This window comes from Bacidia gigantensis (assembly GCF_019456465.1).
Source record: "Bacidia gigantensis strain McMullin 20006 chromosome Unknown contig_156, whole genome shotgun sequence".
NCBI lineage: Eukaryota > Fungi > Ascomycota > Lecanoromycetes > Lecanorales > Ramalinaceae > Bacidia > Bacidia gigantensis.
Window position 1 is genome coordinate 1,606,709 of NW_025408594.1, and position 19,588 is coordinate 1,626,296.

The window sequence follows — 19,588 nt, forward strand, 5'->3', positions numbered from 1 at the left end:
TGGGGAGGGGGGGCGGAGGATGTGTTGGTGAGAATGGGAGATGGTGGGATTGGATGGGATGGAGTGGTTAGTGCGTTGATGACACTTAAAAGGGCTTCGCGGGGGTTTGATTGGGGGGAGGGAAGAGGGGGAGAGGAAAGGGGGGGTCTATTGTTATATGTACTCTGATGGATTGGGAAATCGGAAAGTGGGAGAACTTAGGACAATTGAGATAGAGCAGGTATATTTGGAGTTCCGCGGGTGCGAAGTGAGAAAGAAACATCAGAGGCCAAAAAATCAAAGCCAACTCCCAGACTTCACCGCGTATATACAATATTATTATGATTCTGTACAGTTTTCTCGTCAATCATCAATCTAGCCCTCACCAAAGTAAGGATAAGGTCCAAAATCCGGCGTTCCCCCAAGACTGCCGAAGATATCACCAACGTAATTCGTCGCCTTAACACCGCCCTTGAACGTCTTCTCCCATCCTTTAACAATGCCTTCCACAACCGGAACACCCGCAATGGCCAAATTGGCCACACTAGGCCCAAACCCACCACTATTCCCATAAAAGAAATTTTGATAAGTGCTCACGCCCGGCGGCGGGCGATCGAAGTTGGCAGCCGTGCGCATAGCGATGATGCGGTCGAAACAGACGAGGCCGGCCTTGGCGGCTCGAAGGAGGGAGGACATGATGGCGGTGTCTTCTTGGGCAGTGGCGCAGTAGAGGGCGCTGCCGTTCGTGATGACGGAGGCGTATTTGCCGAATTGGGTGCCGAGGATGTTGCCGTTGTAGAAAACGTCGGAGGTGGCGCCGTCGCAGGGGATGACGGAGGGGGGCTTGTTGCCGGGGGATTTGTATTGTTGGCGGAACTTCTTGGCGGTGTCGGTGTCGTTTAGGGCGCCGGTTTTGGCGAAGGTGATGGCCTGAGTTGATGTTAGTGTGTATGGCCTATGGGAAAAGGGAGAGGGAACGGGGATGGGAAAGGGGGAATGCTGACCTTTGATCTTAGTGCATCATTGACTTCGAATACTTCGGTGCCGTAGATGAAGGATGGGTATTCGAGAGGTTCCTTGGCGCCATAGGGAATGTAACCTGTGGAGAAATTGTTGCCGATCTCGCGGATGTCGAATTCGTATTGCAGGGCGACTTGGATTTCGAAGCGCGCGAAGGTCACGGAGCCGGTGGACCCGACATTCGGGTCGATTCCGGCAATGCCGGCAATGAGGAAGTAGGTTTTCTTAAGATCGAAAAGACCGCTATATACGAGGGCTGCGGAGGTTCCTGCTGCGTTAATCTCTACAAGGTGTCGTCAGAATGAGTCTAAATAGTGTTGAGGAAAAGCAAACCTCCTTCACCCGTAGTCACCTGACAGATCTCTCCATTCGCTGTGCAATGTGCATCGGGGAATCTTGGTGAGATGCCGGGGACGGTGATATTCTGAGCAAGCAGATTGAATTCTTTGGCCGCGTAGAATGAGCCAGCTTCGGGTGAAAACTGGAAGGGGTGCGTTGTGAGTTTTAATTTTGCTGCGATTGCAAAGGAAGACATTTACCGCGTTGAGGATGAACACCTTCGGGGCGATCTTGTTGTTTCGAGCCTCAACAGGATCCGAAGACTGATCACGCCTCTGCAATATTGCGGAAGACGTGACACAGCTTGTCAAGGCCTGGAGAGCGAGGATTGCGTGTGTGAAGCTACGTAAAGGCGCCATGGTGTATGTGTAATTTGAACGTGAAGGGAAAATACAATTGAAACAATGACCAATTCACTTCGATGCAGGGGACACAGCTCTTCATATACCAGCTTTTGGTACCTGCGCGAAATCTCCACTAATGGAAAAGCTGAGCAGGAACCAAGCTCTGAAGCTGTGACGGTCCATAGAAGCTTGATGTTCTGCATACAGGGTCATACATGGCGCCTCGAGGGTGCCTGCAGCTCCACCGCCATCTGGTAAAAGATTTGCATCTTAGCATAAAAGTGAAGCCACATTCTTCTAATGCAGAGTTCTTTGAGAGTCAGGTCCTGTTGCAGTGGTGGCTCGCTCCGGTCAGCTAGCCCTAACTGCTAGGTCGGACACTAAAGAGGCTTTAGTGTTTCCCGAGCATCGCCGAATCTATTAAGGCCAAAAAGCGGCCGCACGCTATGACGCAGTGGCCGTTGCAATGGCTTTTGCATTCTGTACATGAATGGGCAACAGGTAAGAGAGCGTCAAGCTTTGGTAAGTGATGTAGAGCAATACGGAGACTCGTGTACCCGCGTTCGTACGCTGCAGAGAGTGAAAGCACTCCTCACCACGCGGAAGCTACAGGCCAGGCCTTATGAACACTAGATCTAGAATCAGATCTAGACGCACGGCCAGATCCCGTCTTGCCAGAAATCTCAAGTATTAATTCCCCGATTCATCTTTTGAAATCAGGTTGATTGCATCCGCGCGAACGCTCTAACCTTATTTGTAGAAGCCGATCGACGAATGCGGTAATATCTCTCGGCTAAGCCGAATCGTGGCTGATTCTCTGTACTACCATTCGTGCACGTGTCTGTGTCCGACGGCGATCGCAGCTGAATTCTAGACAGCAATCCGGAAGACGGGAATTTCCAGTCATTTTTCATGCTCATGAAGCTCTCGCTCTGACGTCAATGCAGCTTTCTCGCTCGTTGGCTACCCCATATTGCGAACTTAAATCTCGCTGCGGGTTGACCATGTCAGCTGCGGAACCATCCTACGGTCAGCCAATACAAACTGCGGACTAATACCTTTCTGCTTCTGACTCTGAAATCTGGAAACGGCTGTCTCTTCCACTCCGTAACCAGTGACCAACAACCTTTGTCTCAATTCAATGCATCGCGGTTACCAGAGCATAAGTAAGGCTCCCAGCTTTGGAATCCATATTATGATGCGCGTTCCATATTGTACTAGTTGGACTGCCTGCTTCTGTCGATGCTGCTAGCATTTCTTAAGCCCAGACTAGAAGACTTGTTGAGAACTTCTGCAAAAGTTGCTCTAGGTCAACCTCTGAGAGGAAGAGGGAAAAGATTTTACGGAGTCTGAGCATTGACCTCAGAGTCCGGGGGGTTCCACTTGCGCTGAAGTGCTCTGGGTAGAGCGACAGCATTCATCTCCCAAAACAGTTCAAACATCGCAATGAAGGTGATACAATTTCCCCTAAGCTTGACGAGTACTTCAGGTCAAAGCATTTAGTAGAGCAATATTTTGTCCCAGTGATAGCCTTTCGTTTTGGGAATTTCGCCATTCATCATACCATAGAAATATGCTTGGCCCACCACTGTGTACTGAGGAAGCTTCTGAGCTGCTGCTCCTTCGCCCTCAGTTGGTAATTCACCGGTCGCGGCGGCTTTTCGTGGACGTAAAATTATTGGTACCTTGACGCCTTTGATCAATGCCAAAACATCTTCTGGCTCTGTGGGTTGAGGTACTAGTCCCACAAATCCTGTTCTGGTTACACTTGCGCGTAGCTGAAAGCAAAAGCGACGTGCTGCTCGATCGAAGAGCGCTGCCTTCTCGGCTTCAGCCTCCATGCACATTCTCGTCAAGACAAATAACTGGTCCCTGGTTGTGGTGAGGTTAGCCTCCGCTCGAGTGGCTATGATACCTTGTTGGACCTTCCCGATGCGGTTTTCTCTCTCGTCCATGGTGCTTACGTAGCAGAATTTTAGATTCTCCCACCAACAGTGGAAGTTCTCGTAGTACTCATCTGGAGCTTTGCGTTGTGTGCCAAGCTCACGATCACAAACCATTGTCCTCCAGAGGACCTCGAGATGTTCATCCGGCGAATAACGAGGAGATTGCTCAATCCAGGTAGAAACATCAGTGACATATCGGAACAAGATAGGATACTGCGCCCATTCGGCTTCAGCGTCCTTGCCTGTCTGCAATGGTGATAAATCTGACTCTCCAGAATCCGACTGCGTGGTGTCTATCTTTTCGCTTGGCACGGATCTGGGCTTTTGGTCCGGGGAGGATTCGTGATTACGCAACAGTGGCAATTGCGATTCAGATCTTTCGTGTCCGTTTTCTGTTCTTCCATGCAACATTGGCGGTGGTTCATTATATCTTCTGACGTCTCCAAGAACACCAATCGTATCAACGACGCAAGCTTCAACAAACAGAGCCTCAGAATTATCTGCTAGCGAGATGCAAACATCTGTGCCGGATGCGTCAAAGTGTTCTCCAAAGTCAATAGTGCTTGCTTCGGACGCGATTTGATCATGTGGGCCATCTTCTACTGACCAGTCAGGTACCCAGGAAGGAAGCTCTAGTCTCTCATATTCAGTAGCGGAAGCATTACATATGACTTTCGGTCCATGTCCTGCCATTATTAAAGCTTGTGCCACACGCTTGTACGTCATTGTACAAGTCTCGGAGTAGTCCGGTTGAATGGACAAAGCCTCCTGATCAGCGCATAGATTGAGTAGAGCAAATACTTTGTCTTGAGGATTTGTGGATTTAGCCTTCTTCGACCTCTCTAGTATGTCAATTAAAGGCCAGCGTCCTTTTTTCAACTTTTCATTTTCATCAGCCAATCCACACAAGCCGAGCTCTAGCATAAGAAAAACCAGTCGAAAATTGCAAGTTGCAGGGTCTATGTTCGGATCGCAATTTGCACGCCAACGACTATGAAATGGCAAACGCCGTGCAAACCCAATTCCAAGGGTCGAGAAAAGGGCTGTACCGTTGATTTGCCATAGCCCACAGATGACATCTAGTTGTTTTGCCGCAAGCGCTTCTTGCATAATCCAGGCCCGCCCAAACCAGGATCGGCTGAGAAACTTTTCAAGCTTACTCCAGAATGCATCATTAGAAGGAGGCAGCCCAAGAGAAGTGTATTCGTCTTCAGTCCATGGCATAATGTCCCTGTTTTCGTCGACAGGGAGTTTGCTCTTTTGCTCAAAATGAACGTCTTGGATGACTTGCAACGCTTGTGGGATATCTTCGCTGCCGTCTGCCTCATGACCCAGGTAAGCGACGACAGTGGTCGCGTTGGAGAATATCTGATACATTAAGCCGACCTGCTGTCTACGTTCCTCAAAATCATCTTGATTAATGCATAAGAAATCGACCCAAATGAGTCGGTCCTTGTCTTTTAATTGCAAGCATCTCAAGGCCATGTCTAAGTTCTCACTGATGGTGATCAGGTAGAAAGTATCGAGCCAAAGTAGCTTCCGTGTATGAATTTTTTCCCACACATATGATAAGCAATCGTAAGAGACATCTTCATCAATGTCGTGCTCTGAGATTGTTGCATGCAAGTATCTTGACTTAGGAATACCAAGAACTTCAGACGTAGGGTGCTTGTACGATTTAGGAAAAAGCTTCAAAAGCCGAAATCTGGTCTTCTCTAGCTTCATGTAGGGATAGCTAGCTGTGACATGGAGTACACTACCCTCACGTATACAATATGGCTTTGTACCAGGTGGTCCTTGGCAATGATGTTTAATCTGCTTATGTTGTGCTTCTGAAGAAGCCGCCATGACCAGGAAATGGCTCGATGTAGCTACATCTGACGTGAACCTTTTTTCAGAATCTCTGTTAATAGTGGAAGAAGATGAATGATGGCCTGATCCTCATTTTATTTCTCTACTGGCAACACAAGGCTGAAAGGCTGACGCTTCCGTCGGCTGTGCAAACCCCGTTTCGCGGGGTAAAGCCCTCATGATTAGCGTTCATATATATACTTCATCTCCTAGAAGCTCTCTCTGTGAAGACGTTTTGCATGAGGCGAAGCTTCATAATAATGCATTTTGTTGAACCTTCGGTCAACAAACAGCCAGCAGCCAGCAAGAGTGGAGTTCTATCCAGCGGGCTAAATCATTCTTTGAGCCAGAATTATATTATACGCAGATGTGATTCAAGATGCGGCGCATCAGAGATCCTTCTACCGCCAGACTCAAGGAGCAGTCTTAGTTTTGACACATGACACTGTTTGGCCTACTGGACTGGGGGCACTTTCGAGCTAGGCAAAACATGAAATCGCAAGCTCCTCCAATTCAAAGACACAATCACATTCCCACTGTCCAATTTCAACTATAAAATTCACTCACCTTAGGCCCACCAAATCTGGACTACCGGTAGCAAAAGTTATCGTCATGGGCTCCGACCCCCAATACTCCCTTTACCCCAACCTCTCCCTAGCCCAAGACATCTTCGTCCTCACCAACCGCTCCGCCTCCGCTCCCTCTAAGAAAACGTCCCTCCAAAACCTCCAAAATGCCATCACCGAACACAAAATGGCCCCCTTATACCGCTACCTCGCGCATCCAGCCGAAGGCGTTCTCAACGCCTCCGGCGAATCAACGTCCTCGGGACGAAAACCTCCACCGCCCAAAAACGCAGCTACAATTCTCCTAAAACGGAGACGGGGGAGCGGCACGTTCGATTACCCTTGGGACGAGGCATTCTACGAAAAGCTGAAGAAGGAAAACGAAGAGGAGCTGGAGGCTATTCAGAAGGAGGAGGAAGAGGCGGTCGAGAAGGCCGGGGACTCTGAGGTTCTGGCTGCGAAGGGGAAGAGAGCGGAGTTCTTCGCGCGCGTGGGGGACAAAGAGAAAGCTATCGCTGCCTACGAGAAACAGTTCGAAGAGACGGGCCCCTTGGGCACGAAAATCGATCTCGTACTTGCGATGGTGAGGCTGCATATGTTCTTCAACGACCGGCTGGGCGTGAAAAAGAATGTGGACCGCGCGAAAACACTGGTTGAAAGTGGAGGTGACTGGGACCGCAGGAATCGATTGAAGGCTTACCAGGGACTGTATCTACTGGATATAAGGAGCTACAATCTTGCGGCCCCATTGCTGCTGGATAGTCTGAGCACGTTCACGAGTTATGAGCTCTGCTCTTACTCGAGTCTTGTCGTCTACTCAGTGCTCACAGGAAGTATTAGTCTGAAGAGGTTGGATTTCAAGAGCAAGGTTGTGGATGCGCCGGAGATCAGGGCTATTCTTGGGGATGGGGAGGAGAAGTTAAGTGCATTATCTGGAGCCGCGAGTTCGGGGCCTGGGGCAGGGGATGAGGAGATGGAGGATGTGGTACAGAAGTCAGCGACGCCGGGAACAGGGGCGGCGGTCAACTTGACGACGCTGGGGAGTTCTACAGCGCCTCAGGAGGCGGAGAAGCAGGTGGATTTCACGCCCTTGGCTGGGCTGGTGAGGAGCTTGTATGTGGGAAATTATCAGGTTTTCTTCCAGGCGCTGGCGGCGGTGGAGGAGAACTTTGTGAGTCAGGATCGGTATCTTTATGAGCATCGGAATTGGTTTGTGAGGGAGATGAGGTTAAGGGCGTATCAGCAATTGTTGCAGAGCTACAGGGTTGTGGGGCTGCAAAGTATGGCCAGGGAGTTTGGCGTCTCGGTTGACTTCCTTGATCGGTACGTTTTTCAATTCTTACATCCATGTACGCTCTTCTTCCCGCGACTGACTTCACCTTATTCAGTGACCTGGCCAAATTCATCGCCGCAGACCGCATCCCATGCACGATTGATCGGGTCAATGGTATTATTGAAACCAATAGACCGGATGACAAGAACAAGCAATATGCAGATGTGGTCAAACATGGAGATGCACTTATCACGAAGCTACAGAAATATGGGCAAGCTGTCAGACTCAGGGGGAGTGAGAGGGGTTGAGACTTGGTAGGAGGAGCATGGGCGGGTGTGGTCGTCATAGAGCAGCGAGCATAGAGCAACAGAATCCTAAATTCTTTCATAATAATGACACCGGTCAACATTCTTCCGGTTCCTGCATCTGACAACAGTTTTACAGGTGGAAATAGCGTTCGCGGTGTGACAGGTGGGGGTGGAGAGGGGCGGGGCCTACCGAATTCCTTACGGATTTCAACAGTCACACGATTCCATCTGCTCACCTACAGACCGGCGACATTCACCCACGTCAACCATTGCGATGCTCCGCCAATTGCAACCCGTAACACATCCGATATCGTGACCTCTCCCTAAACAGGGTACCTACGGGAAGAATTCTCCTGCCCGCCCACCCAATTGCCTTAGGCCGATCCCGCTAGGGCAATACGGCAGCCTCGACCGCAATGGCCTCGCCAGTCTCTGCGTCATATATCAACAGCGCCTCCCTCCTATCTACACGCCTTCACAACTCCTGCCTTGCTCTCTCACAGACCATCCACCGTCACCAGTCCTCTACAACCACCAACCACCGACTTTCCCGCCCCCTTCAACCCAGAAAACACCCACAATCACCCTCCTCCCGCACAATGTCCACCACCCACCCCCGCAAAGCCCTCAACATCAACAACATCAACCAAAACATCCGCAGCGCCCAATACGCCGTACGAGGCGAACTAGCCGTCCGCTCAGAAACCTACCGTGCCCAGCTACGAAAAAGGGAAGCGCCACCCACCCCTCCCTCCTCAGATCACGGCACGCCCACATCCACCTCCACCCCGTCCAGCGACCACAAGCCCCAAGAAGCTTCCCTCCCCTTCGACACCGTCATCTCCGCCAACATCGGCAACCCGCAACAACTAGACCAAAAACCCTTGACTTTCATCCGCCAAGTCTGCTCGCTCGTCGAGAATCCCGCTTTGCTCGACAATCCCGACATTCTACAGCTCTACTTTCGCTATCCGACCGATGTGATCGCGCGCGCGCGGCATCTCCTCTCTGAATGCAAGTCCGTGGGCGCGTACTCAGCGTCTCAAGGTGTGCCCGCCATCCGCAAGAGCGTCGCTGCATTCATCGAGCGCAGAGACGGGTATCCTGCGAACGAGGGAGATGTCTTTTTGTGCGCTGGCGCCAGCTCGGGCGTTAATACTATGATGAATGTGATGTGTAAGGATGGGAAGAGTGGCGTGTTGGTGCCGATACCGCAGTATCCGCTCTACACGGCTACGCTGTCTGTGCTGGGGGCGAAGTGTGTGCCGTATTTTCTGGACGAGGGGACGGGGTGGGGGACAGATTTACAAGGGATAAAAGAGAGTTATGAGAATGCGATTAAAGAGGGCACGGAGGTCAGGGCGTTGGTGGTGATTAATCCGGGGAATCCGACGGGTGCATGTCTCGGGGAGAAAGATGTAAGAGGGGTCATCGAGTTTGCGGCGGAGAAAGGGGTGGTTGTTGTGGCGGACGAGGTCTATCAGACCAATGTCTTCGTGGGCGAGTTCACGAGTTTCAAGAAGATGCTGAGGCAGATGCAGGCGGAGGAGGGCGGGAAGGAGAAGTACGGAGATGTGGAGCTCGTCAGTTTGAACAGTGTGAGTAAGGGCATGATTGGCGAGTGTGGCCATCGCGGCGGGTATTTTGAGCTCACCGGCTTCGACCCCGAGGTCGTGGCGCAGATCTACAAGTTCGTCAGTATTGGGCTTTGTGCGCCTGTTGTGGGCCAGTGTGTGCTGGATTGCGTGGTCAATCCGCCGAAAGAGGGGGAGCCTAGCTATCAAACGTATTTTGAGGAGTATGAGGGGATCAAGCGCGGGTTGAAGGAACGGGCGACGGCGTTGTATGAGGTGTTTAAGAAAATGGAGGGGGTAGAGTTGAAGGAGCCGCAGGTATGTTCTTCTTCTCCTGTGCTTTGACTGGCGTGCTGATGGATGAGTAGGGCTCTATGTATCTCTTTCCCACCATCCAGCTCCCCGCCGCGGCTGTCTCCGCTGCACAGAAAGAAGGGAGGAAGCCGGATGAGTTCTACTGCTCGCGCCTCCTTGATGCTACGGGAATTTGTCTTGTGCCTGGCTCTGGGTTCGGGCAGAAGGAGGGGACGCTGCATATTAGGACTACATTCCTGGCGCCGGGCACGGATTGGACGGGCAGGATTGAGAAGTTTCATCGAGGCTTTATGGAGGAATTCAAAGGCTAGTCGGGAGTAGACTTTATCAGAAGCTAGGATGTGGGAGACAGCAGAGGAGTATCATGGTTCATTTGATGGAGATTGAAGGTAAAAGAATTGGTCTTGTATATGGAAGTGGGATCGTCACTCTGTTTAGATTGTACATAGCAAGGATAGATCTCCTCTCGGTGGCTTACGGAGCGAGTCAGAGTCTGCTCTGTCTTTGAATGAAAAAGAACCCCAATACAGACGGCCGTCGGTATCGTTTGTGGTTCCAAAACGTGTCGTGAAAAGCCAATGATGTATTTTTTGTGGAGACCTGTAATGCCAGAACATATTGCTTAGCAAGTGACCCAATTTCGTAGTTTGATGCAAACCATGACCCAATTTTATATTCTGACGAATTCTTTCTACAACCGCGATGCGATAGCCAAGTGCGACCTCGTGTGTATACCTAAGAAGGTTCAACAGTCGTTAGCCCCTATCGCAAGTCCAGGTTCTCGCCTGCCTCATTAATGTGATGTTGATCTCTCCCGCCACGATCCGACCATTCAATACTCATCCTCTCCAGCACCAGTCTCATATTTATGCTTGCTCCGAGTCGGATCCTTCCTCATCTCTTTCCCAGAGCCGGTGAAGCCAACTATTTCGAATCATTAGCACTTATTTCTCAATCGGCAGAAGAAGAGCTGACGTACCTCTAGCATTCACTCCTTCCCCAGTCCTGAACATACTATCCTTCTTACCCGTACCTTTCCCTGCCTTTCCTTTCATCGCAAACTCCTGCCACTTACTCTTACCTGCCTCCAACTCCTTGTTCGCCTTCACCTTCCTCGGGATCTTTGCCGGCCTTGTCGGTCCATCAGACACCTTGCTAGGCTCTTTCTTTGCCTGCGACGCTAGATTGGGATCAATCGACGCAGCAGCTGATATGACTCCCGAAGAAGGATTTGAAGGCGCTGGCGCAGGCGTTGGTTCAGCTTTTCGCTTTTGTGGGTTGCTGCTCGCTAGAGGCTTGATTTCATGTGCTGAGAGAGTCTCAGTGGTGGAGTAACTTTTGAAGGTGACGATGTAAACAGGCTTTGCGGACGAGCCAGTGATAGATGTGATGCGTGCTGGATAGAAGGACTTGTCGCCTGATCTCCATTTCGCAAGCACATTGTCGTTAACGGATAGCGTCTGTGGTGCTTCTTCTACGGTGGGAGATTGTGGAGTTGCCGGCGGTCGATATCCTGCTTGGTATGCGGGGTGCTTCTCCTTTGACCATTTTTCGGTGGATCCTGGTTGTTGGAATGACGATTTGGAAACTGGAGGTGCTGCTGAAGCAGGCTTTAGCTCTGCGATCGCGCTTTCGGTAAGGGTTATGACTTCTTCAAGCTCTTGTTTGAGATTCTGGAGTTCGCTGTTTTCGGGTTCCACGAGGAGACCTGATTGGACTGTTTCGAGCTAGACGGAGGTGGAGACGGGTGAGCATGGTGAAATCATGAGGTGGGGGAGAACATACTTGTAGCTTGTATTCCTTTGCCTCTGCCTCTAGCGAGGCTACCTCATTGCTCATTTTTGTGGTTCAAAGTTCGAAGGGGCTAGTGATAAAGACGTGCTTAAGGAAGCAGGGATATATCCCAACATAGACTCCAAGCTGCTGATACTGGGGCTGATTATGCTTGAGTTGGTACCACCTATTTTTATGCTCGCAGTCATCGAGGCACATGGTTGGGGGTGGAAGTTGCCGCCAACGGCCGTCAGTAAGCGGCGGGGAAATGTTCATCCGAGCTCCTGCTGATATCATGGGGTATCAGGGGTATATCAAGCCCCAGACGTCTTGGTACCATTGAGCTGCCGGCGACATTTCTAGCGTCTCAGACGTCAGTAACTTCATGCTTGACAATGACTCTACTTCCATCTCCCTATCGCTGCTGTGACCATTGTGAGATCGCTCGAATCCGCCCAAATGACTTCATTCGAATATTATGTAACTAGCCTGGCACTCTAGGCAATTATAGACTCTAGTACCCCCAAGCTTACAAATGCAACGCTCACCCACCACGACGCAACAATCCCTTGGTGTTCTAAACCATATCAGCGAAAGACCAAGGGCTAGATTCTCCCATCAGCTCCGTTGCAGAGGACACGCGGCATCATTGTGAATCAGAATACCTTATGACAGGAAGTACCAACGAGAGAGCAGACGTCATCGTTCCGATATCGTTTCTGTTGTCTTGCGATATCTATCTCCTTCCTCGTCCTTCTAAATCCATATCTCCCCTGGGCGCCGCTACCCTAGCCCGGTCGAGTCTGGGGCCATACGTCGCAGGTGCACACCGACAGTCCAGGTACGGGATCTTTCTCAATTGGCGTCACTCGTACCTCCACCCTGCGCTAAGCCCCACCTCCATCATCTGTCGCCAAAAACTCATCGGTTGAACCTTGTCAACATCCCTTCTTCACCCATCTTCCATCCCTTCAGTGATCTTGAGCCTCTGATTACCATTGTTCTGTTATCAGATCTTCTGTCATTGTACCCGGCACTTTCGTGCTAGTACCCGTGAGGTACAAGGCATTGACACTGGCCTAGGATCCTAGGCTTATTCAGGTTCCACGAGGGACTGTCGTGACCCGTGGAACAACAGTCGTCATCGGTCGAATCAATCAATTTACATCTCCATTCACCCACAGCTGACCATACTATGAACCATACCTCTACCTCCAACAGTCCTGACCTTTCCCTCTCTGCCGATCAGGCCACCCTTCTCCGTACTGCACTTTCCTCAAATCCACGTGGCTCACCCAAGAGTGCTCAAATCAATCAAACAAGTCTCAATAACCAGACGTACAATCAAAAGGGTGGCAGCACGATGGCCAACGGCTCTGCCCTATATCCTTCCCCACCCGAGGACAATGGTACATCTTACCAGGCATCTGGACTTACGGACAGCCCTCTATTCGATGATCTTGACGATGGGAACTTTGAGTGGGATGGTAACGCCGACCAGCTCTTCGGCGACTTACAAGACAATGACTTCAATGATGATGGGGAACTTCACGATAAGCGAAAAGCCTCCATAGACTCAGAGGACGAGGAACAAGGTTCCAATAAGAAGCAAGAGGGTGATTCAAAGACACCCAAGAAGCCCGGTCGAAAGCCGCTTACGGCTGAACCAACAACGGTAAGCTGATCTTGCAAGTCAATCACAATGCGCTGCTGATTGTTCCGCTCTAGAAGCGCAAAGCGCAAAACCGAGCCGCGCAACGAGCATTCCGCGAACGCAAAGAGCGTCATCTAAAAGATCTCGAGACAAAGGTTGAAGATCTAGAAAAAGCTTCTGAAGCTACAAATCACGAAAATGGACGATTACGTGGCCAGGTGGATAAGCTTAATGTGGAGCTGACAGAATACCGCAAAAGGCTGTCACTCAACAGTACAGGCGTTAGCCAGTCTCCACCAGCGCCACCGAAACGTAACTCCAGTCAGAATAATGACTTCACGTTTGCATTTCCCAAGTTTGGAGATTTACCTGGAGCCAGTTTCCTCAACAATGGCTCTCTGGCCAGGACAAGTTCCGCTTCACAGACACAAATGCCAGCCACTGCCGCTAGTGTGCGTAAAGCATCGTCAACATCAGCCAATAGCTACTCACCTTCAAGCATAAATGGAGCTTATCCTACTACGAACTATACCTCGCCACAAAATAGTATCCCATCTCCACCGAACAATACCGTTCCGACTCCAACGACGAGTTTCACCAACTTCACTGAAAACAGCCTTGACGATCTCACAGGCCTGTTTAGTCCTTCAGTACTAGGAACAGCAAGCAGCACGAGCTCGACAGACTATTTATCGTTCAACGGTGGTGGTGCTAATAACGGCATCGCTGCTAGACCAGGTACTTTTGGGAGCAATCACGCAGTCAATCAGCCTCCAAAACTGCCACGCCAGCCATCTGCCTCTGCCACCAACTCTCCAGCTTCATCAATGTCGCATGTTGGGTTTGATTCTTCTGTCGGGACAACACCAGAAGCAACTGTGGACTCCCCAGACAATAAGGATTACAGCAATGTTGACAAAACAGCTGGCAATTTGAATACCATTAGTGAGGAAAATTCTTTACAAAATTTAGGTAAGAAGAAGCTTTGCAATTCGCTAGCTACTGCCTGTGGCAATTCTCCCAACCCAATCCCACCGATGATGTCTGGTTCTAACGCGGCTTCAGCGCCTTTGACTGGGCAGCAGTCATATGCTTCCGAAATCAACGGGATTGATTGGTTTGCTCAGCAGAACGGTGGACAGTTTGATCCAGTCCTGTACGGTGACTACCGTGATCCTCAGGACAACATACTCAATAGTATTGGAGATGACTTCTTCAATGATGCATTCCCGGCGCAGGACTTTGCTTCACCATACAACACGGGGGATGCGCTGGCATCAGAACCCAAAAGAGATCTCATGAAGGAAATTGAGGTCAAGCAGAGTGGCACTGAAGATGAGGTTGCGCCAAGGGAACAGAACAAAGAGTACGTGGGCTACGATACTCTTTGGTCAGTATCCAAGTTGCAGAATCGTAAAACCTTTGCTAAAGCCTACTCAGGGATCGCGTCAAGCTTTCTGAGAAGTTTACATCCGGTGAAGCGGAGATGGATCATCTGTGCACTGAACTCAAATCGAAGGCTAAGTGCTCCGGCAAGGGTGCTGTGATCGAAAAGAAGGATGTTGACAGCATTCTGGGTCCGGCCAAGAAGCAGAATGACATGTTCGGTGGTTTTGCATGAGATCTCAAGGCTGAAGAAGGATGAAGACTTGATGCCCAGCGATTGGGCTTCGGGGTTGTCGAAGCTTTCGAAGCTATATGAGGCTGTTGCGGCATGCTAAAACTTGCAGGTGGAAAAGGCGCAGAATCAGAGGGTATTATGGGACAATTATGATACCACAGGAAACGGACCTCCGTCTGGTCGTGGGATTGAAAATGATGCATGAGTAAAGATATCATGAAAGCTGGAGACGTTCCTTAGCTGTGGATAGCGCTTTTGTAGCTCGTTTGTAATAAGAGTGCGTTTGCGGCGCATGCCATCATTGACAGTCCCTAGACACCGCAGTGGCTATCAGTTCTGCTTTTCTTTGCGTGTAATCCTATGCTTCATCTGATGCAGAGAGTGTATGCGAATCCCCATACAGTTCTTTACACATTCGTGACTATGACGTCGCCCCACACAGGGCCCACTCGCGCGTGTCCCACCAGAAAAAATTGCCTCGCTAAATTTCCTAACAATCACAACAAATCCACCTCCTCGAGGCCACGCACTACCCATATTCCCACAAGCAATACACAAACCCTCTCATCATGACATCTATCGACCCCCAAAAATTCCTCTCCATCTTCTCCGAGATCCTCGCCCCGGACACCTCCCGCGTAAAATCCGCAACCGCCCTCCTCAAATCAGACTTCTATCCCAACCCCGCCTCCCTCACCACCCTCCTCGAGCTCCTCCTCACTTCCTCCCAGCCTTCCCCCCTCCGTCAGCTCGCTGCCTCCCAGTCCCGCGCCCTCATCTCGAAACACTGGCGTGGTCTCCCCGCCAACGAAAAGGCCTCGTATCGAGAACGGCTACTGGCTGCTGCCGTGGGAGAGGAGGATCGTAAGATCAGAAATGGCATTGCGAGGACGGTGACGAGTGTTGCGAAATTGGATCTTGAGGATGGGGAGTGGGCTGCTTTTGGGGAGGAATGTATGAGGGCTGCCATGGCGGGGGAGGCGGCGCAGAGGGAGGTCGGCACTTATTTGTTGTTCACGGGGCTGGAGGCGCTGGGGGAGGAGCTGGCGGGTGGGGACCGGAAGGGCCAGTTGTTGAGGGTCTTTGGCCGCACGATTGCGGATCAGGAGAGTACGGAGGTTAGGATGAATACCCTGCTGGGGCTGAGTAGGCTGGCGATGCTGTTGGATAGTGAGGAGAAGGGGGATAGGAAGGCGTTGGAGGCGATGCAGGAGGCTGTGCCGCAGATGGTGGGCGTATTGAAGGGCGTTATTGATGAAGGGGATGAGGCCAGGGTTACGCAGGGGTTTGAGGTCTTTCAGACGCTGCTGGGGTGTGACTCTCAAGTGCTGAATAGGCATTTTGGGGACTTGGTGCAGTTTATGTGTGGGATTGCGGGCGGGAAGGAGGTGGAGGAGGATACGAGGACGCAGGCTATTAGCTTTCTGATGCAGTGTATGCGGTATAGAAAGCTGAAGATGCAGAGCCTGAAGGTTGGGGAGCAAATTACGCTTATGTGCTTGGAGATTGCGACGGAGATTCCAAGGGAGGCGGTCGAGTTGGATGAGGAGGACGTGACGACACCGAGGAGCGCGCTGGCGTTGTTGGATGAGATGGCGGAGTGTCTGCCGCCCAGTCAGGTTGTGGTGCCGTTGTTGCATGCGCTGGGGCCGTATGTGAACAGTCCGGATCCGGACAGGAGGCAAGGGGGGATTATGGCATTGGGTATGGTGGTGGAGGGCGCACCGGATTTTATCGCTACGCAACTGCATCAAATATTTCCGCTCGTGTTGAGGTTGCTTGAAGATGAGGATATCAAAGTGAGAAGGGCAGCGCTCGATGGGGTGATGAGAATTGCGGAGGAGTTGCCAGAGGAACTGGGCAAGGAGCATGAGAAGCTCATGCCGAGCTTAGTCAAGCATATGGAGGTTGCGATGAAGAGCTTGAAGGGGATGGATGACAAGATCAATCTTGGAATCATCAGTGCGACCTGCAACAGTGTCGAAACTGTGGTCGACGGCCTTGACAAGAAGGATATGAAACAGTACCTCCCCCAACTCATGCCACGGCTTAGCAGGCTATTCACTCATCCGGATCTGAGGATAAAGAGCGGGGCCATTGGGGCGGTCGGATCGATAGCCGTAACTGCTAAGGAGGACTTTCTGCCATACTTCGAAGATACCATGGACTCCATGCAGGAATATGTTGAGATGAAATCTAGTCCCGAGGAGCTCGACCTACGCGCTAGGACAATCGACGCAATGGGCAGCATTGCGCGAGCAGTAGGCTCAAAAGCCTTCCAGCGATATGTGCGACCATTAATGCAGGCGACAGATGAGGGTCTGCACCTCGAGCATCCAAAGCTCAAAGAGACGAGCTTCATGTTCTGGGCGACGATGGCGAAAGTTTACGAGGAGGATTTCAAGCCTTTCATGCCGGGGGTCGTCAAAGCGCTCTTTGAATGCTTGGAGACCGAGGAGTCAGACCTTGAGGTCGATTTCGGGGATGATGCCAAAGATCTAGCGGGCAAAGAGGTCACGATTGGTGGTAAAAAGATCAAGGTTGCTGCGCTTGCTGAAGACGACTTCGTCTCAGCGGATGAGATTGAGGATCTAGATGACTTGATTGCAGACACGAGTGACGATGACTGGGATGACGACGACATTGATGTTGTATCTGCCGTTGCGCAAGAGAAAGAGATAGCGGTCGAAGTAATGGGTGATATCCTGACGCATGCTACAAAAGACTACCTACCTTACTTGGAGAAGACAGTTGAGACGATACTACCACTGACTGAACACTCATACGAAGGAGTGCAGAAAGCCTCCCTTTCGACCTTATTCAGGGCATATGCGGCCGTTTGGGACCTTCAACCTGAAGAAATCCGAAAATGGACAGCTGGCATACCAGTTGAGCAGGAGCCATCTGCACAGGTCAAGAAGCTAGGAGAGATCGTCATGACTGCCATGCTAGTCCTGTGGAAGGATGAGGTCGATAGGTATGTGGCTCTCTCGTCTTTAATTTTCATCAGGCTTCACGAAGTTCGTGCAATCCTTGTTTGAATGATGATACGCATATCGCGATACCCAGCTCACTCAGATGCATTAATTTGCAGTTGCTGAGAAAGCGAATCTGCTTCTGACTTTCCAATTTGTTCTTCTGTTCTTACCACGCATTTGCTGTCAGCATCATATACTGACTTCTTGCAGAGCCACAATCACAGATATCAATCGCAACCTAGCACAAACCCTCAAAGCCTCTGGACCTTCTCTAATTTCGGAGCCAAAAGTCCTTAAGGAAGTGACCGAAATCCTCATTGCCATTCTCACCAAAGAGCACCCTTGCCAGAAAGACTTCATGGGTACCGAAGCCGAAGATTTCGGCATGTTAGACGAAAACTCCGAGTATGACTGGCTCACCATTGACACCGCCATGGACGCCGTCGCAGGCGTGGCTCAAGCTCTCGGCACAAGTTTCAGCCAACTGTGGAAGATGTTCGAGAAGCCAGTCCTGAAGTACGCGTCCAGCTCAGAGCCCATCGAGCGTGCAACCGCTGTTGGCGTCATCTCTGAATGCACGCGAGCGATGAGCGATGATGTCTCCCCGTATACAGAGAAGCTATTACCGCTACTAATGAAACGGTTGACAGATGAGGATCCAGATACGAAATCGAACGCTGCTTTTGCAGTGGGCGTGCTGGTGGAAGCTAGTAGTGAGGAAGGACGGATACTGAAGCAATTTCCTACAATATTCTCGAAGCTGGAGCCCCTCTTGCAAATGGACGAGGCTAGGTGCAAAGACAATGCTGCGGGATGCGTCAGTCGAATGATCATGAAGCATCCGGGCCAAGTGCCCATTCCTCAGGTCGTGCAGGCGCTGTTGGAGATTCTCCCTTTGAGGGAGGATTACGATGAGAATGAGCCAGTTTACGATATGATTGTCGGCCTGTGTAAGTGCAATTCTGGCTTCACAATGAATGTTTGGGCTGCTAACACTGTTCACTCCGCAGACTCAAAAGGCGAACGAACAATCGTGGGCCTCACGCCACAGCTGCTACCAATTTTAGCAGAGGTCCTCGCGCCAGAACCAGAGAACCAGCTGAAAGACGAGACGAGAGAGAAGATCGTCCAGCTCGTCAAGTTTGTGGCAGGCAAGCACCCTGGTGAGGTGAGGAAGTATGAGGGGCTGGCAGCACTTGTTTAATTGGCCGTAAATGACCTGGACGACGGAACAAAGGGTGAATTTGAAGGATCATGAGGTCTATGCGGTGTTTGTACGATGATTATACGTCCTTTTCATTGTCTATAGATTTCTTTGTATCACACTTTAGACCTGGAAAGTGGGCTGGGGAGGGGAGGGGAGGGTAGGTAGGTAGGACAAATTGATACCCATGGGACCTTCATCGTAAGTGGCTTCAACCGCACATTGGGAATTGCATGAGCCATCTTCGGCAGTCCAGTAGAGAATCACGTTGTATCTTGGTATTGCGCCCGTCGGCGGCGAATGACTTGGCCGTGTCTGTATTTCATGAAATAGGCTTCTTTGCTTCAGAAGGCAGAAGGATGGGAGCAGTATGCAACGCAAAATTTCAGTATCTCAGATTCCTAAGCATCATTGCTTCCAGGAATGTCTTAAGCTCTTATATATCACGATAATTAAGTAACTAAGAACGCTCAATGGTTACTACCTCAACCATTGATCCTCCGAGAACGCCGCTTACTGAGCTATCTTCCAAGAAAGAGCCATACAGAAGAATGGCTCCCACCAAGAAAAGTCATTGACGAGATTAGCCTGAATAGTACCTCAATTGTTTATCGGAGTCATTTTCTCGTTTGTAAATCGTTCCAAACATTTCTGGTCTGCTCGGGAGCCCCTCACAAGAGTACTTGTATTCTTCGGGAACTGTGCGGCGGAAGTAGACGCGAGTTCACGTCTCTACTATTTTGTGAAACAAGTCCAATCTTGGAGGCCAGAGAAGTTCGGTTGGATGAGAATGATCTATAGTGCTAGCGATGTCCCACTTTGTCCTGCGATTATTCAATTTTT

The 19,588-nt window shown here is 50.6% G+C and overlaps 7 protein-coding genes across 7 annotated transcripts; 4 read left to right on the forward strand and 3 right to left on the reverse strand.

Annotated features, from left to right (window-relative positions):
* Window positions 1-354: 354 nt before the first annotated feature.
* Window positions 355-1,697, reverse strand: KY384_002782 (uncharacterized protein; the record flags this gene model as incomplete). The annotated part of the gene is made up of 4 exons (XM_044811304.1): window positions 355-909; window positions 984-1,282; window positions 1,333-1,480; window positions 1,539-1,697. The coding sequence occupies 4 exons, from the start codon at window positions 1,695-1,697 to the stop codon at window positions 355-357; spliced, it is 1,161 nt and encodes a 386-aa protein (XP_044672187.1).
* Window positions 1,698-3,181: 1,484 nt separating this feature from the next.
* Window positions 3,182-5,476, reverse strand: KY384_002783 (uncharacterized protein; the record flags this gene model as incomplete). Its single annotated transcript, XM_044811305.1, has 1 exon — window positions 3,182-5,476. The coding sequence occupies one exon, from the start codon at window positions 5,474-5,476 to the stop codon at window positions 3,182-3,184; it is 2,295 nt and encodes a 764-aa protein (XP_044672188.1).
* Window positions 5,477-6,091: 615 nt separating this feature from the next.
* On the forward strand, window positions 6,092-7,626 carry KY384_002784 (uncharacterized protein; the record flags this gene model as incomplete). The annotated part of the gene is made up of 2 exons (XM_044811306.1): window positions 6,092-7,368; window positions 7,434-7,626. 2 exons carry the CDS (start codon window positions 6,092-6,094, stop codon window positions 7,624-7,626), a joined length of 1,470 nt encoding a protein of 489 aa, XP_044672189.1.
* Window positions 7,627-8,225: 599 nt separating this feature from the next.
* On the forward strand, window positions 8,226-9,826 carry KY384_002785 (uncharacterized protein; the record flags this gene model as incomplete). Its single annotated transcript, XM_044811307.1, has 2 exons — window positions 8,226-9,518; window positions 9,569-9,826. The coding sequence occupies 2 exons, from the start codon at window positions 8,226-8,228 to the stop codon at window positions 9,824-9,826; spliced, it is 1,551 nt and encodes a 516-aa protein (XP_044672190.1).
* A 521-nt stretch (window positions 9,827-10,347) lies between these two features.
* Window positions 10,348-11,354, reverse strand: KY384_002786 (uncharacterized protein; the record flags this gene model as incomplete). The annotated part of the gene is made up of 3 exons (XM_044811308.1): window positions 10,348-10,439; window positions 10,495-11,242; window positions 11,301-11,354. 3 exons carry the CDS (start codon window positions 11,352-11,354, stop codon window positions 10,348-10,350), a joined length of 894 nt encoding a protein of 297 aa, XP_044672191.1.
* A 1,297-nt stretch (window positions 11,355-12,651) lies between these two features.
* Window positions 12,652-14,563, forward strand: KY384_002787 (uncharacterized protein; the record flags this gene model as incomplete). Its single annotated transcript, XM_044811309.1, has 3 exons — window positions 12,652-12,963; window positions 13,017-14,336; window positions 14,468-14,563. The coding sequence occupies 3 exons, from the start codon at window positions 12,652-12,654 to the stop codon at window positions 14,561-14,563; spliced, it is 1,728 nt and encodes a 575-aa protein (XP_044672192.1).
* Window positions 14,564-15,132: 569 nt separating this feature from the next.
* Window positions 15,133-18,745, forward strand: KY384_002788 (uncharacterized protein; the record flags this gene model as incomplete). The annotated part of the gene is made up of 2 exons (XM_044811310.1): window positions 15,133-17,540; window positions 17,752-18,745. The coding sequence occupies 2 exons, from the start codon at window positions 15,133-15,135 to the stop codon at window positions 18,743-18,745; spliced, it is 3,402 nt and encodes a 1,133-aa protein (XP_044672193.1).
* Window positions 18,746-19,588: the final 843 nt, after the last annotated feature.